Source organism: Setaria italica, chromosome IX (assembly GCF_000263155.2).
Source record: "Setaria italica strain Yugu1 chromosome IX, Setaria_italica_v2.0, whole genome shotgun sequence".
NCBI lineage: Eukaryota > Viridiplantae > Streptophyta > Magnoliopsida > Poales > Poaceae > Setaria > Setaria italica.
Window position 1 is genome coordinate 7944931 of NC_028458.1, and position 12652 is coordinate 7957582.

Genomic DNA, 12652 nt, shown 5'->3' on the forward strand with positions numbered 1-12652 from the left:
CGGGCTCACGGCGGAAGTGTTGGTATGCACCGTACAAAGTGAAATCTCACTCTCGGATTATATTCGAGAAACGTGGCCGGCATGGCGGTATCGGGCGCGAGTCGCCGGCGACCTTTTTCTATACTGGCAAGTGGCAACACCTATCGTCGCGTCGCCGGAGTAGAACGGTAGCCGTGAGCCAACGAGTGCGATTGATTGTTGTTGTGTTATGTATTCCACGGGGGACCTGATGCTTTTCTGCTGCCATTAGCCAACGATCCATCGCGAGTTTACTGCTGCCCGGACGATCCAGGGATTTCCAGCTTCAGTTTCGGCCCACTTGAGTAAAGGTCAACGACACGCTGTACCCATGTGTATTCTGGGCCTCATTCTCGTCCTACAAAATTTGGTTGGCCCACCAGCCCAAATTCACCCAACTGATTGCCGAATGCCCCCCAATCCGGAATTCGGGGAGTTCGGACTCCAGAAGGTTCGCGCGAGAACTCGAGCTCTCCATTCTTCCTCAAGTTCCGGCACACCAAATCCACCACAGAGCCGAACGTTCCAGACCCCGCCAAGGCACCAGTTCCTCCCCACCCCGGCCGCAGCTCTCCGACGATCCAGCCCCGGCCGAGATCGAGGCCCTAGCCTAACGACGCGACGCGCGGCGCCATCGCGAACTTCGCCACAGCAACCGCAGGAGCTGGCAATGGATGTCCTGAAGCGCGAGCTGCAGCGGAAGCGCCAGCTCCTGGACGCCGACTTCGGCGCCCGCAAGATCCTCCGGCGCGCCGAGATCGAGGCCCGCGAGCTCCAGCGCATCCGCGAGGCCGAGCGCCGGCGCCTCCTCCAAAAGCAGCTCCGGGATTCCCACCCGGCAGCCTCCTCGCCGCCCGGTACCTACTCTGGCTCCTCGCCCGCCTCCGCGGCAGCCGACGCGCCACCAGCGGAGAATGGTGCGAGTGGCCAGACGGAGTCGCTCCCGAGGGACGAGGTCATCCGACGCCTGCGCGTGCTGCGGCAGCCGGCCACGCTCTTCGGCGAGGACGATGCCGCGCGCCTCCGCCGTCTGAACGACGTGCTCGAGGACCCCACCGCGCTGGCCGACGTCGACGCGGACGAGATCGGGGAGGGGCAGACCAACGACTTCCTCCGCGACATCCAGGCGCTGCGGGTCAAGGCTGCGGCAGCGACGAAGCCCAAGGCCGGCGCGGAGGCCCAGCGGAGGGAGGGCGACGGCGAGGAGAGGGAGGTGCCGTTCGAGGAGCTCTGCGACGAGGATAAGATCGCCGCGTTCTTCAGGAGGCTGATGGGCGAGTGGAGCCAGGAGATGGACGAGATGCCCGAGGCGGAGCGGCGTACGGCCAAAGGGAAGGCCGCGGTGGCCACCTGCAAGCAGTGCGCGCGATACCTCGACCCGCTATTCAAGCAGTGCAAGAAGAAGGTATGGACCATGGATGTGCCTACTGGCTCGTCTTACTTACGGTATCCTGAATGACTGAATCGTCACACTGATTATTTGCTGGATGAATTTATAGCATTTCTAATTCCTTCTGAGTTCTGATATACTCTTGAAGTGAAATGCTTTGTACGTTTTGCGATACTTTTCACAGCGATGAATTCCAACTAATTTAGCGACAAAAGAAGTGTAGAAAGCGTGAATGATATCTTCCTGTGGCTAGTGGATTGCATATGATTCAGTGAAAGAAGAATGGCTCGTATTGTTGTTAAGACTGCGTGTCTATTTTAGCTTATGTTTAAGATGCTCTAATTTTTCATAAAAGGATGAAATGCACTCTAAAAGCTCCATAAGGTTTCTGACAAATATTTGTTTAAATCTGTATTCTTCCTTTATTCCCTCTATAGAATGAAGATTCACACAGCACTGACAATCGGTTTAAGGAATACGAAAACACGGAAGATAACAGATATGATATATAGTGTTCTTAACCTCATTGGTTTTGGTATTATTTATGTTCCTTCTCATGTGTTCAGAGAGTAAAAATCTCTGTAACACAGGAAGGGATTTGTTGACAATTTACTTTTGCCCTTGAATAGGAGGGCGTCATCCTGAATCCACAAACACAACAATTGATGATCAGGTTGCAACTTGTGCTTTCAGTAAGCTTGCTAATTCGCTTACAATCTTCCCAACTTCCCAGGTTACTATCTCCCCGCCAAATAACAGCACAATCAAACCTTTCATGTGACATTATCTAGTTATTTCTGAGGATCTGTAATTATCGCAAGTTATTGTCACAGCCATATCACTGTATGCTTAGAATAATATGTTTGATTGGAGGATTGCCATATTCAGCATTAAGAAAAGGATACCTGTTTCCTAATGGGTATTATGATCCTAACCTGCCTGATCTGTTATCTGTTAGTATGTCAGATTTTGCCATTATAGGATACTTGTCTTCTCTGTAATAACAGGTAAAATTACAGTTAATGCGGATTCTAAATTCTAAGTGACTCTAGGGGTTCTTTGGTTCATATGTGCAAACAACCTGTATTACAATTCCCATTCATTATTTTGCATCAAATTGCAGGCTCTCCCTCCTGACGTCCGACAGGCATTGTTGGAGGTGGTCAAGTGCTGCATGAGACGAGACTATTTGGCTGCAGTGGACAATTATATCAAGCTAGCAATCGGCAACTCGCCATGGCCAATTGGTGTGACCATGGTTGGTATTCATGAGCGATCGGCCCGCGAGAAGATCTACACGAACAGCGTGGCTCACATCATGAATGATGAGACAACCAGAAAGTACCTGCAGTCCGTGAAGAGACTCATAACATTCTGCCAGAGGAAGTACCCCACTGATCCATCAAGGTCAGTGGAGTTCAACAGCCTGGCAAATGGAAGTGATCTGCAGTCTCTCCTGGCGGAGCAGAACGCGAAGAATTCAGAAGAAACTCTTCAATTAGTGGCAGCTTCGTGATTCTTGTGTGATTCATTCGTGATTCGAAAACTGCTTAATTCTTATGAACATGAATTGCATACCTGATTGTTACAGGATTGTGGAAGCTACTGTAATTGGAATTCAGGTTTAAATACTGGTGTTGGACGTTGCTGGGTTCGACCATATTAAATTTTTCTCTGAATTTTCACGTTTTTTGTAGACATGTCTTGCTTGTTCGAGAAATCATTCCACACAAATATCAAAATAAACAGTTGACAAAGATCGTCATGCAGAAAAGATAAACGTCCCGGGTACATACGTATCAAAACAAGGTAAGCTCGACCCAGTATCAACCATACTTTTACCAGAAAAAAATTGTAGTAATCACGAAACAGCGCAGGAAAATGAACAATCTGAATCAATGCCACAACAAAATAAATAAATCACTGAATCAGAAGCTACAGTTTAGGTTCAGGTGATGGGTTGCGCTCCATCACTGTAACTGCTCTTCAAAGGCTTTGCCCTGATAAAAGTCTACCAAACTGAAAGCACTGACAAATGTGACGTCCATTCCCCCCCCCCCCCCACACAGAAGGATATCAAGAAAAGGCTTGCTACACTACAAGGTGCACCAAGCTGATGGCTTAAGAAATATGGCATCAAAATCAACTATCAAAATTGTTTTTAATTTACAATTCTTTCAATCCACCTAAAATTACTAAATGAACGAGATATATTGCTTTACAACTTCATCGGTGATGTGGAGATAGCCCAGCCACACATACACGTGCAGTTCTGCAACCAATATACACACCTGATGCAAGCTTTGCCCTTCATACAAAACCTAAGGGCCCATGTATGCTAAGCAAACCCCAGGAACCCTACCCTGGCTCAAACATACATAAATAGAACACAAAAAGGTAACTGTGAAGACCATATGCTTTACACCATTGAGGTTATTCTGGTCTGCTATGACGACAGCACAGATTGTAGAGCAAGCTGCTGTTGTGGTTGCAAAGAAGACCATGTCGACGCTAATACTGAAGGAGGCAACGTTGTCTGAAGCTGCCTTAATAGATTAATCATCCTGCTGGCGGTCTGTTCTGTTGCTAGATCTTTCCCAGCACATAATATCTGCATTTTATATACAAGAGAACAGATTAAATAACTAGTGTTCTAAAGCCATTGAGATCTTGCTTGGCATATAATGGCCTTAGCATCTCCACAGAGCCTGAGAAGCTACAGCCATTTGAACTGGGGTGTTAGGGTGTGGTATTAGCACATTAGAATGGCAGCATCAGCTGAAACTAAATAAGACTTGAAAATCCTTTTTTTTAATTCCAGAGTTCCTTTAAGATGTTCGCATCATGATGTAAAAGAAGCAGATAATATTCCATTCCATGGTCAAGTCACATTGTATACATTCATAGTTACCCTAATTTGAATTTTGAAAAAATTTGGACCTCATTCATAGATGGCCAACACAAAACTTTGTTCTGGAATGGAATGAGATAATGCTTTGGTGTAAAGTGGAAGGTAGCAAAATTCAAATAAAATACAACATAGCGTAAACACGAAAGCACCTATGCGTTCAGGTTTTCACCCAGAAGTTGAGTGGTTTAACTAGATATTCATTAGTTGGCAATGGAGTCAAATTGACCCATGAAAGTCAGTAAACAGATGCTTTAAGAGGTGATTTAATGTTTGTAAAATTTCCAATAGGCAAGTAAACATGCAATTTTAACATCTAGTTCCAATAGTCACATGCTTGCACCATAATCCATCAGTAGTTCTGGACCACCCTGTATACAATTATTGATTATCAAGCACACTAAGAAAGGTCAGATTGTATGCTTTTATAATGTAACTGATCAGTTTGTCCTAAATGTCATATCAAATATGGAGGGTGTATGTACCAATCCTCTATGGTGCCTCTGCAACAGTGCATGAGTTGCAGTTTTTCTAGTATAGACTTTTGAATGCAAAAGGAGGATATTACAAAGAAAACTAAAAAATCAAGAAACTAAGAAACAGCAAAAGGTACCTCTGCGAAAACAGACACAATCTTTGCAAGGTACTGATTATTATGACCCAAAAGCTCCCTCTCAGACCTGTTGATTACACAAAAGTAATAGCTGTTAAAAAACATAGCATAGAATAGAAATTTAGACCATAGTACATTAACTCTGCAGAAATAAATTGTGGTGATCACTTACTTCTCAAGCATTGCACACAGCTGTTCATGGACAAGCTTGGCCTCAATTAAATCATTTTTTATCGGCAGGCAACTTAACCAAGCAGGAATGACCTGTTCAGTGAACCAAGTTATGCATGATCACGAAATTTTATATGGTTCAGAAATTAATGATGCAGCAACAAACTATCAACAGTTATATGAATATGTCATTACTTTAACTTTTGCACCAAGAAACAAAATAATATGCTATAAGACAATAAGACTCAAATGGAGCGGGCTAGATGTAGATGCCATGACAATGCTGGGCAAACCATATGCCTCTCTTCAGAAAGATGAAAATAAGGAACTCTAAAGGATTGCTGGGTTCAGGTGAGTATCTTAAATAAAAACATATGACACATGAAAGCATAAGATACCTGAGATGCATCGATGCTATCACGATGGAATTGACATATCTTTCCAAGAGCAGATACAGCATTGTCATATGCCATCGCATTATCCAAATCCAGCGCATTAGGATGTTTGATTACATTGTATAATCTGGATAGGGCCTCTGTAGAAATAAACAAGCTCATTAACATCAGAAGACAAATGCAACTATAGACAAATCTAATTCATGACAAATTCAACACATACCCCCAGTGTGAGGCCTAAATGCAGAACCACCAAATTCAGCACAGATGCCAATTCCATAAACTGCAGCCTGGAAACAGAAAGTTGAAAATGGAAACACACTCTTAAGAAATGAAGGGCTGCTGTTAAGAAATTTAGCTGAACTGGGATGTACATCAAATAAGAAATACAAACCTGCCTAACATCTGGATTTTCACTTGTGCAGGCTTCTAATAGAGAAGGGAGATATGCATCATAATACCTGAGAATCAGATATCACATAAACATGTAAAATTATCACAACTCACAAATGATCTTTCTCTGTCATCAAATGCTCTGCATGGGATCATAAAACCTTTACCTAACTGCTGCTTCACGACAGTGTTCAGCGACATCATCAAAAATGCATATGGCAATCCTTCTTTCTTCTGATGTTTTATCCTTTCCCTAAATTAATGAAAAGTTAAGAATGTACATAGAATGTTTAGGTTTACCTATCATTTAACACACAGTTTCAGTTCGTGTGAATATGAGCTCCAGGGTAAGATTAGAGTTAAACCAACTTGAGATGTAGTGCTCGGTGCTGGTACTACCCTAACACCAGTAAAACACAGACTCCAAATCTAATAGTTCAACTTTTCACTTACCAACATAGGTGTTAAATACATGGAGAGTTCATCAAAGAATGGAAGAAAATATGTCTTGAATGTTTTGGCAAGAGTGCCGAGACAATCACCAACCTGCAGTAACAAAGGTAAAGTTTTTCAAGGTATTTCCAATAAAGTTCAGCAATAAGCACTAGTCCCCACACAATAAATAGGTTCCAAGTACAATACAATAATGCATCCACCTTTCATGTACATTTCTAATTAGCGTCTATGTATATATCTCAGTTTTAGTGCACACACATTTTTGTATCATCAGAAACATGAGTGGATCTGATATACTTTTGAGCACAACTCTTAGAAACTTTTGAGTATTTCAGTAGCTTACTTGGTCAAAAATCTCATCCTCCTGTTCATTTTCTTCTCTGAGTAGTTCCTCTTCTTCAGAATCAAAGTCTTCAGCCTTTGCTCTCTCTGTTCGTTCTATCCTCCTATTAGCGCTTGCAACTATAACTTCTTTTACTCCCTCCACTACAGATCTTACTTGATTTTCCTCAAGAAGTGTCCCAGATATCTGATCAAGTAAAATGGATAACAGATTATTGGAGTCACCAGCGCACAAGAAAAAATATAATACAAAGCTAAAAGGGGTTAGTTGATTACAAGAATTAATAAATATGTTTTCTGGTATAGACATAAAAAAACTATTGAGACTTTATCTGTAAAAAAGGCAAAGTAGGCAGTTGCACTGAAGGGTAACTGCCTAACTGGGTAGTGGGTAAGTGTCAGAAGAGCCGATTAGCATGGTAGTAGGACCATGTCAAATATGAGCTTCATCTCAAACCAAGCAAACTCAGGACTGAACTCACTCAAAATAAAAAATGCTGAAAACCAGCAATAATTCAAACAAGTCAGCTTGAACAATCTTATTATTGCACTGTTTGAACCATGCCTGCGTATCTAGGTTTGCATGGTGGCATGTATGTATTCAAACAAGTGTACACAATTGTAGTCTGGTAAGGTGGATGAGACTAGTGCATAATAAAACCATGTCAGATGAACAGCCATGTTAACAAAAGAATGTGAAAACAAGAAAGAGCTAGCTGTGCTTGAGGTACGGATTTCGCTTCTAATTTCTCAAGAAATATGGTCATTTTTTCAGGGCAAATATCAAATAAACTATAATACGTATTACAAACCTGTATGGACTCATTCAATGATTCCAGTATGCTTGCACAAATTTGTGGCTCAGGTTCCTGTGTAGAATTCCAATCACATGCTTAAATCAAATAATGTTAAAGCAACATAACAAAGATCAAGAAGAAGTAATGACTTTTGAGCATGCTGCCCTTACTTTGTGCATGACCTCTACAAGGGCTGGAACTATGTAATCAGATAGTTGCTTAAGATAAGATTTATCACGACCTTGTGCTTGACCTTTTTCTATAGCCAATTTTGCTGAACGTAAAAGCTCTGGCATTGCTGCAAAGATCATATAATGTATACTATTAAATAGCATGCGAAAAACGCAAATACATTAAAAGTGCTCATCACATACCTGAAACAGCTGCCTTCCTAACTTCTTCATGGAAATAGAACTTGAGGAGAGGTACAAGTGTAGTTGTAACCTGTACAAATCCAGATATAGTTGTAGCGCCTCTTTCAAGAAAATAGAACCCAAAGAGAAAGGGGAAGGAGTTGAAATAGTAATATGACCTGATCAATCCATGGGAAAAAACCTTCCTTGAGCTCATCAGCGTAGCAGCACAGCATATTACATGCTGTAGCTTTCTCCTCCAGTAGACTAGTCCGGATGCCAATTCTCTTATCACCCAGTGTAATAGTCTCAACACTGCACTAGGGCAGGTTGTAAGTAAGTTCACATTCCAGCACAATCAGATAGATAAAAGCATAAGACCTAGAAAACCTTCTATACCAAACCATTAATATAAATAGTTTTTTATTAGCTTGCTGGTTAGATGGATGTGATGACCGAAAAATTTGAATTCAATACAGGATAACAAACAAGCATTGATGACATGGCCAAAATTCTTAAGATATGCCAATAATCACGCACATCAGAATCACCATTTTCATCATATGGATCTGACCGACATATGAAATTTATCCAGGATAACAAAACATAACAAAAATCCCACGGTATCAAAAATAAGAAAGAAAAAACTAAACGTACCCCTCATCATCAGATTCACCATCTTCTGGTCCAGCAGAGGTGACACTCACATCTGGTTTGAGCTGAGCAGACTGGAGCAGAGGCGGCATAACAACACTCATGTATGGTAAGAAATCCTGACCAAGGCATTTACACAGTCTTGCCCATGCCTACAGAGGCGATTAGAAAAATCAATGTGAAACAGATTTGAATTGGCAAAGATTGAGAATAAGGTTTCAAGCTCTAACATACTTGCAGCATGTAACTTGTTATAGGGTCATCAGCCTCCATCTGAGATCCTTGCAGAGTCATGAGAACTTCCATCACCTAACACAAAAATAAATGAATTAACAACATGAGCCATAACATTCCTACAATCTAATTTATTTATTTTATTCAAAACAAAGGCCAAAGAATAATAATGTTTGAAATGCCTTTCCAGAAGGACAACGAGCGAACCCCTACCTGTTTAGCATCGTCCTTAAACTTCTGTTTCCCAACTGCCATACCAACTAAACTGATGCATTCCATAGATTTGGCACGCAACATTCTGTTGGATTTATCAGTTGCATTCATAAGAATAGCCTTGAGGTATGGCATTACTGCATCATAATATTTTTGGAAGTGTTCCTGAATCGATGAAATAAAAAAATTTGTTAGAAAGAATGCTGACCAGAGGGCTTGAAGCCTTGAACAGTAATTCAGATATACCTGAGAAGAATCTGCTGCTGATGCTAAAGCAGTTAGAGCAGCCTCTTGCACCATTTGGTTTCCAGTCTACATAAAAAAACATATATATATAGAAGTTTTTACAATAATTGAATAGACATTATATTCATATCTGATGTCTATAGTATGTACAGCTAAGGTGAAAGACTAGCTGTGAGATCCACCTGAAGCAACAATAGAAGTTTCCCAACTATTCCATCCAGGTATGGTGTCAAAATATCCGGTCTACAGTTTTCACTGAAGTTTAGGATAGCTGATGCAGCATGTGCCTGACTCATAGGAAAACAAAATAATTATTTGAGCATGCCTTGTTGGTCAGCTGATGTGCTTGATGAGGAGCAGATATGGCAAGTCAAATAACAAACAAAAGCATGTGGCAGGAGAATCAGATGCATGCAGGGCTTTGCGTGTCTGATACACATATGTCCACCAGCCTCAACCTCAAGCCCTCAACTCTACTATAAACCAATGCAGTCAACTATACCACTACATTCATCAGAGATTACTAACTTGAATAACTTGCAAGAATAGTTGAACTACAAACATAAAGCCAGAAAACCAGCAAAACTGAACTAAAATGGTACTAAAACTGCTGGAAATTGATTCAATTTGACAACAAAACGTAGTAACTATAACTATAGTGTTACAACAGGTGTTCCAGTGCAATCATCAGTTCTGAAGAGTTGAACCTTTTATGCATCTTAATTTGCACCTCATACATGATTATCCAAAGTAGCAGCAGCAACAATAGAAGTCAATGCTTTAAACATAGACAATATGTGCATGCATAGACAAATTTGCACCTCAAGCATCTCAAGTTATGGCACCAAAGTGGCAAGCATGCACAGAGCTCAGTTCTAAAATACACAAGGCACATGTTTTTCGTGGTTCATATGCAATCACTAGTTTGATTGTATTATGGATTAGTTGTAATTATAACTGCTCAGAGTACTGAGCACACCTTCTGATGATCCATTTATAATATTTTTCTAGTTTTTTAACCGGATATATCTAAGGCATGAGTTCTTTAGAAAATCAAAGAGGCACCTGAAGCAGGTCTTTCTCCTAGCCTCACAATCAATCTGGTAGACGTAATCATGAAAACATCTCCAAACTTGAGTAAATTACACATGTCATGCGTGACACAAAACATTCAGCAAGCACTATGCATGAACATCTTAGCAACAAAGTGCAACGCTGAAGGTATAGAAAATTAATTGAAGAACAAAATGGCCAAAATGTAACAACTGTTGTGACGCTGGCTCCAAAAACAAATTAAGAATGGTGAATCCTGTTTATATGTTTCAGACCTAAAACATTATGTTATGTCTTATCAATATTGAATAGACTCAAAGAAAAGGCCAAAGTATGGCCAACCTCAAGGCTTCTACATAGCACACACAAACTAGTAAAAGGATACTATGATGCAGCTAATACACTAAATACAACAATGAAACCCTAACCACTCTCTAATCATCTAATGTGCATTAGTGCATTACCATATTCAAAAACAGTCATTAGCTATCCCTTACCCACTGTACTCAAAATTAACTTGGTTAACTACACTTCTGTGGATACTACATCACACACTAAGGCAGCAGTGTTTATAAACTAAAACCAAGTAATTAGCCATAGGCATTAAGCCCGTGGAGTACAGGATCATTACTGCTTTCAGAAACCAACACAGAAAAAAGGGTAGTAAAAGGAACAATTGCATGAAGCAAGTGAAATAAAAAAAGATACAGCAATTCACTTGCCTGTACGCGTGGGTTCTGGACATCATCCATTGCTGAAGCCAGTGCAGGTAGTACAACATGGTGCAACTGATTTTGTAACTCAGGTCCCAGATCCGTTGAAAGCTGCCCTACTGCATTAATCGCTGCCCACCTCACCCGAGGATGAGGATCCTGGAATGAATTCAGCACCATCCCAACCAACTGCTCCAGATTCTTAATCATCACCTTAGCAGAACCCTCTGCAATCTGCGCTATTGTCACCAGTGCTGCATGCCGCCTCTTCCAATCCTCAGAGGAGAAAAATGATGGAAGCAACTCAGCTGCAACGGGCAGAATCGTATTACCACCAACAGCAATTGCCAGCCGGTCCAGACACTCCTGTGCGAAGACATAGCTTCCGGTCTCTCCAGCATCTTCTTCCTCTGACACAGCGGCATGCCATGCCGGTTCATCCTGGACATCGAGCAGCATAGTCATAATCACTGCAAAGAGCCGCCCAACATACCGCGGCAGCTTCCGCATCATCCCGGGAGCACGCTCCCTTGCCTCAGCGAGGGTCACAACAAACTCGACGGCAAGGTGGCGGGTGCCATCCTCGAGTCCTGGGGCCTCGGCAATCTGCAGCATGGAGGCGACCACGTCCGGAAGCTGGCGGCGCAGGAACCGCGGCTCCGCACCAGCGAGCTCAATCATCATCTCCAGAGCCTCCTGCGCGGAGCCCTCGTTCCCGCAGTTGAGCGACTCGGCGAGAGCGCGCATCATGGCCGGGAGGAGGTCCTGGAATTGGTCGCGGGCCCCGGCGGAGGGAAGGGACTGGATGAGGCTGATGGCCGCATTGAGCCCTGCGACGCGGACGTCGGCAGAGGAGGGATGGGACAGCGCGGCGAGGAGGAGCCCGTGGAGGTTGGGGAAGACGGCGGCGAGGTGAGAGGCCAGGCGGGCCAGAATGTTGAGCGCTGACTCCTGCAGCCCAGGAGGCGAGGACTGGGAGTCGATGGACTTGTACAGGAAGCTGAGCAGGTCGGGCCACGCGTTGGACGGCAGGAGGAAGGAGGCGAGCTCGGCGACGGCGTCGGAGAGCTTCCTGGAGACGGACCTGGGGAGCGCGGGCGCGGAGGCGGCGGAGAGGAGCAGCGCGCGGAGCGAGGACTGCGTGGCGGGCGCGAGCGCGGGGTAGACGAAGGCCTGGGACGACGGGGCGATGAGGCGGCGCAGCAGCACGGCGGCCATGGGCGCGGAGGGGTGCGCCGGGGAGAGCAGCAGGTGCGCGAGGCTCAGCGCCAGCGCGTCCGGGTGGGACCCGCGCAGCGCGTGGAACTGCTGCTCCGCCCGCGACCGCGCCTCGTTGGCCGGGGAGGTCAGGTCCGCCAGCAGCGCCGTCAGCGCCGCCGGGTCGGCGCCCAGCACCGCTGCCGCGTCCGCCTGCGGATCCATGGCCACGGGGCGGCGCGGGGGAGGCGCGAGTGGAGCGGACAGGCGGGGATTCGGGCGGCCGCGCGGGATTTTTTTGGTTTGGAGGATGGTTTTGCGAGGGGAGGCGGGGGAATTTTAGGAGGGCGGGCGGAAGTTAGCGCCGCGGTGAGGCGAGGGGAGGGAGGCGCGGGCGGAAGAGCGAGGGGTGGGGCGATGGAGTCGAGAGTCGAGACGGCCGGGCCGCGGACACTGGAGGGTGGTGCCGTGCTGGAAAACGGGGCCCAGGGGCCAGAGGCTTGGCG

At 44.5% G+C, this 12652-nt stretch overlaps 2 protein-coding genes across 3 annotated transcripts; one reads left to right on the plus strand and one right to left on the minus strand.

The window, feature by feature from the left end:
- The first annotated feature begins 452 nt into the window (after nt 1-452).
- Nucleotides 453-3087, plus strand: LOC101754181 (pre-mRNA-splicing factor 18). Of its 2 annotated transcripts, XM_004982018.2 has the most exons (3): nt 453-1423; nt 2038-2100; nt 2532-3087. In XM_004982018.2, the coding sequence occupies exons 1-3, from the start codon at nt 689-691 to the stop codon at nt 2922-2924; spliced, it is 1191 nt and encodes a 396-aa protein (XP_004982075.1). In that variant the 5' UTR covers nt 453-688; the 3' UTR covers nt 2925-3087. The 2 variants fall into 2 exon arrangements, with proteins under 2 accessions (XP_004982075.1, XP_004982076.1); XM_004982019.2 differs by lacking the exon at nt 2038-2100 and having other exon boundaries at nt 463-1423; nt 2532-3075.
- A 438-nt stretch (nt 3088-3525) lies between these two features.
- On the minus strand, nt 3526-12537 carry LOC101754856 (importin-5). Its single transcript, XM_004982020.3, has 19 exons — nt 10959-12537; nt 9366-9470; nt 9184-9249; nt 8938-9102; nt 8725-8799; nt 8494-8642; nt 8016-8151; nt 7858-7927; nt 7654-7781; nt 7499-7555; nt 6688-6873; nt 6342-6434; nt 6056-6141; nt 5890-5956; nt 5719-5785; nt 5499-5635; nt 5102-5193; nt 4930-4996; nt 3526-4019 (listed from the first exon to the last, which is right to left on the minus strand). Exons 1-19 carry the CDS (start codon nt 12369-12371, stop codon nt 3855-3857), a joined length of 3324 nt encoding a protein of 1107 aa, XP_004982077.1. The 5' UTR covers nt 12372-12537; the 3' UTR covers nt 3526-3854.
- Nucleotides 12538-12652: the final 115 nt, after the last annotated feature.